Here is a 6,180-nt window from a genome sequence, read left to right as displayed (position 1 = left end):
CATTAAACCCCTTCCGCAGAGAACAGCACGGATGCCGGGTGTGTAGGGGGGAAAAAGGCAAGTGGTGACATAGAGCTGAAACCTTACAACTGCTTCTGCTGGTAAGAGGATGCAGAAGCAGCCAGACAAGCACAATATTTGGTAGCCTGCATAATTACAACAGATGTCTATATTGGACAAAGTGTCCTGTGCATTAGGTATAGAAGCAGACTCTTGACATACACAAATCAGCCAGCTTCTGAATATCAATTTACTTCTGAAGAAAGAGGAGATAATTTATCTGATGTTTAAGATTTATAGCTACACCTAACAGCAGTATTCATTGCACCCTTAAAGAAAATTCAGATCTACTACTTTAAGCAAAGTGGGCTTCAAAAAACTGGATGTCAGACTATACAAGTAAAGTATTAGTTTAGGCATGGTAGACTTTATTTTGGCACTTGAACAAATGCTTTATTTTACAGCAGTGGCACAGCATTTGCCAGAAATTTTCTTTTCTTGGCACAGTAATTTCAAGCAGTTATTTTTCTAATTGAATTTTACTAAATATTGCACAATAAGATATACCTGTTAAATTCTTACCCTGTTTTTACTTGTTGAACTTGTATGGCTTTGAAAAACTTGCCAGTAAGTATAAGTACTTTAAAAAGCAATATATTAAATATTTTAGCACAGGATAGCATTTCGTTTGTTCCTAAATGACCACTGAACTCGGGACAGCAACAAACACAAGTTATGCAACTCTTATCTGAAGAGCTACCGGATCTTATTTACAATACATTGCCATTTCTGAGAAGCAGTTCAGCTTGATGTCCTGAATACCTATATTTTGGAGATCTTAGAAATAAAAATTGAGAAGGTTAACAGAGCAGAAGACGAAGCCATTTGTCTGTTACAAAGCATAATATAAGGAGGCAGACTATCGTCTTCTCCACGTGCCCCTGTATCCAACACCTATCTGGGGTCTAAGCAAGAGAGCCTTTTCTCTTCTACTTGGAATATTTCTTTCTTCTCTTACGAAGATATTCCACTTGTCTCAACTCTTCTGCTGGAGTCCAAGCAGAATAAAGCAAAATTCTCCAAAAGGCCAAGGGAAAAAACAAACCAGAACAACAAATCCAAATCTGATTCACAACCAATGAAACCCGGTACTCCTTTGAATTTTACAGTACAGAAAACAACATTTGCAGGAAGAACAGGTCTGTGTCAATGCTGCCATTAAATATAATGTGAAGGTCAAATGACTCATAACTCATACACCAGATGCAAGACTTAAATGATCCTACTTTTCTCTGCCACTTCAGCAATAAATCTGGTCCGAGGATCAGCCCAATCATCAGCCTTTTTTGTTGTTGTCTTGGTCTGGTTTTTTAAGATCTACTGGACATACTCCGTGACATTAAAACATAAGCACGCAGACATAAAATGAAAAGCGTACAAAAGTATATCACAATGGAATTCTCAGTATTAGGCCACATGATTTATTCAGTAGTGTTTATGTTCCCAAATTACAATTACTTCTATCCATGTAAGACTACAAAAGTTACCATTAGAATTGTCTGTGCTTATAAAATACCAACATTTTCTTTTACTGTTATATACTCATTAACACCAGTCTGCGACGAGTTACATATAATCATAGGCACTTCAAAGGCTTTAAAAGACGTTTACAACTTAAATGCATTTTTAAAGAACAAAAATTTAAACTCCTACTTGTACCTTCAAATTGCAAATAATTAACAAATACAGTGGCCATAGAAATCTGCAGCAACTTCTCAAAATACTGTTAAGAGTCTTTGGGTTTGCTTAGGTTTGTCAGTAGCTTACTCCAAATCTTCCTCATGGGAGATTTGTTTAGTAAGAATATGACTATACAGTTTGTAGTAATAATCCAATTTTACACATTAATTTGCTGTTACAAATCTCACTGAAGCTACAGGTACGCTGAGAAACAATGCAAAGTGTAAAATTGATAGTCTGACACTTAAATTTATACAAAGTGGAGGTTAAAGTTTACATAGCTGAAAAATTACATTTACACTAAAAGTTACTGTTATCTGAATTATCTGAAGACAAATTGCACCATGACAACTACCAAAAGGCATTTTTTGGAAACAGATAAATTAATGAAATAAAAACTAACTTGTAAGATCAATCTGAGACATGCCAACAAAAATTAAACAACTTTCATTAAACCATAGGATAAAACAATAATTTTCATTATTTTATATTTATGCATAAAGTTTTAAAAATGATTCAGTGAACATCAATGGTTTTATAAAATAATGCTTTGCCACTGTTATTCACAGAACACTGCAAATGTTAAGTTTTAATTTTACATCTTTAAAGGAATACATGAGAAGTTTTAAATACAATGGGATTTTATCATAAAGGTGCCATGATGGCTCTTTAATGAAAAAGGAAGAAAAAAAAAAAAATCTTCATTATTCTATGCAAAAGCTTTATTTAAAAAAGTTCAGTGATCTCATAAATAGAGACACTAAATAGGAATTTTATGCATAAAACTCCTTAGTAGGTGCCTTCTGGTAGGCAGCACAGGACGGTTTACGTTCACCGAGGTCATAACTGCCTTCATCCTTCTTTCTCATGCGATATACCAGCAGCAGGATAAGGAAGATTGCAAAAAGAAAACCGATAACTCCGCCAGCAATAACAGCTGTAATCAAAGAGACAGAGATTCACAATATGCCAGAAAAACAAGTTTAGCACTGCGTTTCTTTTTCATCTCACACAATCAGTTTGCCATTATTTTCAAACTGCAGAAAAGGGCTCCCGTTTTGTAAAACTGTCTTGACTATTACGATCCTGAAATACGTTTTCAGAATGCCTGTTTCTATTTACGAAGGCAATAATTTAAAAAGACATTCTACCTACAAGTCAGCGATCCAACAACCCACAGTTCTAAAAAGACTATTAAAATTTTTCCAAAAGCTCAATTAACAAAGCCACCAATATTGTCAAAGCATAAAGTTGTCTCAATCTATAATAATAGCAACATCTAATTTTCTTTCAAATTCATTTTTCAACAGTTAACATTTTCAGCTTTAAAAGAACAATCTTGTTACACTAGCTAAGAAATGGGTTTTCCCTTTTCTCCATCAGTTTTCACTCTGACTCCAGACTGAAATGAATTTCCTATTGATGAGTAATAGGAAAGAACATTTCATGGAGCTGTAGGAGCAGAGGCATTACACTCATTATGCACTTCCAAGTGTATAACAAGTATCAACTCCAACTAGACTTCAGGAGCAAACCAGCCTGCTTCCATTGAGGTGGATATTAAGACTTTTGCATTTTGATGCTCATAGGAAGATGGGATCCAAAACTGTATGACTTTCATGGCTCCCAACACCCTCTCCAAGGACAGAGGGGAAAAGTACACCTGTAAACACCATTCTTATGCCAAAACCCCCTCACATGTAGTGAAAACAATGGTGGCCAGCCTGTGCCACCTTGAGTTATGTGTGGTAATTGACCCTCTGCATCCCAAGGATAACACTCATCCATCCTTCTCCATCCCCCCATCCCCCATGAGCTCCTCCCAGGCAGTGTCCATCTTCACCAGATGTACCAGACAGTGATGTACTCTTGAGAGTATGGGTAAGAAATGCATTTCTGCACTGTGAGCATCAATCCAAATTGCAGCTCCCTTTCTGAGCTGTGGAAGCTCCAGATACTCAGCAGGCAGCACTCAACGGGCATCAAATCAATTAGCAACAGACTTTGATGTTAAATAGCTCCAGAAGCTGCCTGTCCCATTCTCATCAAATCAACCACTGGCTACCCACTATGAATGTGTTTAATAGTCTACCAAGAAAATAAAAATGCTGAGTTTGCATTCTCTGATATGGAACCCCTCTGTTTTCTGTGGTATTTCTGGCAAGATAGACCTCGGCAAACACCACCTCACCTGCCAGAACTTCTGTTCTCTGGAAGAGGTTTTCTGAATGCTTCTCAGTGAACACGTCAGTGTCATCCCCTGGCTCATCACTCTTCTTCTTGGCATTCGTCTCGGGCCTTTCCCCTTCATCGATTTCTTCAGGTGACTGTGGCACAAAAAGGAAAACAGAGCATAGCCTACAGACAGGGCACAGCACAAATTGGCACACCCACCGCCCTCCACAATGCCAACAGACACAACACACTGGAAGCTTTTTGACTACAGAAAGCTGTGCTAGACATGGTAACTGGATCTATTTGTCATCACGATGTCGGAATGCAAAACACTATACACCAGTATAAAACCCCCTAAAGTATATTTAGCAAGCAGCTGTTAAATATTGCCTGTGCTTATCACGATAACAACCTCTGAATGAAATAACAATTCTGTATTATGAGAAACTGTGTATCATGAGATATTCTTCCTTGCATCTCTCCCTCCTTTCATGTGAAACCCAGATGTGCTTATGCAGACTTTCTGGTAGGAAGGAAACCAAGCAGTTCTGCATTCATTTAGCAGGCTGCAGTAGCATTACATTTGTGGGAGCTTTTTAACCCATATAAAGCCAAGTTGACATCAAGCCCCTGTACCCAGAGAGGTACAGGAGAACCATTTTAAATGGTGTTGCTCTCCAGCCACGTACCTTTGTTTGTGCAGGCACCTTGGTCTGCATTTTCATCGTGGTTGTCTCAGCCCTAGATGCATCACTAGTTGTCGGTAACTTTGGAAGCGTTCTGGATGTTGTTGCCACTGCATTGTCCTCATCTTCTTCAGCACCTGGAGACAAAAAAAAAAAAAGGTGACACTGCATTGACCTGTGAAATTCTTTCAGACCAATTACAGTTTTTAGCATGGCACCAAGGTAGAGGTGCTGGCACAGCCCACCCTAGGCAAATAGCCTATATGACAATGCCTGTTAAGATAAAGACGTGAATGCAAACAGAGTGCCTCAAACTGTCAGGAAGGTATTTATCCCAAGTGACCCTGTGAAAGAGGAAGGGGTCCATCAACTGGATTAAGCAGTAACCAGGAAATTACCATGATATTTTTGAAACAGAAGGAGCCATCTTGAAAAGAAGTTTGGAAAAACATGAACACTTGTAACGGGGGGAGAGACACTGCAGGGGAAGCAGCAGCTGTCAGGGCTGGTGTGACCCTGCCTGACACGGTCCTATAACTCTGGGGACTCTGCCAGGGCTTGGCAGTGCCACCTTCCCACCTTGTGGGTGCCCCCAACAGCCACCTCCAGCTTTCCACAAGGGCACCCCTGGGACCTGCACCACAGGGGCACAGGGTGACCTCCTGGGAGTGGCAGGAGATGGTGGGGCCCTAGGATCACAGGGGGACGGGGACACCTGGGTCTCCCACAGCAGGGGAGTGTGGGGGTCCTGTACACCCAGAGGACAGGAGCTTGCACACCCCACACCTGTGAGAGGGTCTTGTGTGCCTGTGGCACACGTTTGGATCAGTTACAGAAGGGGGGGGTGGGAATTTGTAGTTGCATATTACCATTTTCTAAGTGGATGGTACTGTGCTTATCTGTTGTATTGCTGATATTGAACCCCAAACTATAGTTCAATGATTGCAAGGTAATTACATATCATAAATAAAACAATCAAAAAGCTTCTTTGATCCTGACTTGACTTAAACTACATGAAATAAAGAGTTTTTCCCTGTAATACACTACTTCAACAAAAAAATATATCATACAGTAAATCTGTTAAACCCTCAAACATAAAACCCAGTTTCTCTCCACAGCAAGAATAAGCTACTGCTTTATCATTCACTCACTAGGAATTCACATGCTTTTAAACTCCACATAATTCAGAAGCCTTTTTCTTCTCAAATAAAGAGTAAGAGGATAACAAACTCCCTAAAGATGACCTTAAAATGAATTTCCTCCACACTCAAAGCCTTGCTGGAGTTTGCAGGATCCTTTAAAATACAATAATGGCCATATTTAATAAATACCCTTTAGTGATACTAGAAGGATGAAGACACAGACAAGAGACTAAATAATTGCAAGACCTAAAAGAGGAAAAAAATCAACCTCTTCTTGGACCACTCCTATGAATCTCAATGTGTTCTGCTCATTACAGACACAAGTAACCATTGGGTAATAAACCCAGGAAATGTCCATAAGAGTAACTCCTAACTAATACAAATATATCTTCTTGAAACAGAATAGTATGACACACTCATTCCAAACTGACTTTTTA

General features: G+C 39.1%; 1 protein-coding gene across 1 annotated transcript in view; it reads right to left on the bottom strand.

Moving 5' to 3' along the window:
• Positions 1-405: 405 nt before the first annotated feature.
• The window catches only part of SDC2 (syndecan 2), a gene marked incomplete at its 5' end in the record, with an annotated part of 10,192 nt that continues 4,417 nt past the window's right edge, over positions 406-6,180 (bottom strand). Inside the window, 3 exons of the mRNA XM_008937254.1 lie at positions 406-2,677; positions 3,932-4,067; positions 4,605-4,738. Of these exons, the coding sequence (XP_008935502.1) occupies positions 2,514-2,677; positions 3,932-4,067; positions 4,605-4,738 (434 nt within the window). The remainder of the gene's footprint in view (positions 2,678-3,931; positions 4,068-4,604; positions 4,739-6,180) is intronic.

Source organism: Merops nubicus, unplaced genomic scaffold, assembly GCF_000691845.1.
Source record: "Merops nubicus isolate BGI_N331 unplaced genomic scaffold, ASM69184v1 scaffold45163, whole genome shotgun sequence".
NCBI lineage: Eukaryota > Metazoa > Chordata > Aves > Coraciiformes > Meropidae > Merops > Merops nubicus.
Note: the sequence above shows the minus strand (reverse complement) of the source record. Positions and strands in the feature narration are given on the sequence as shown.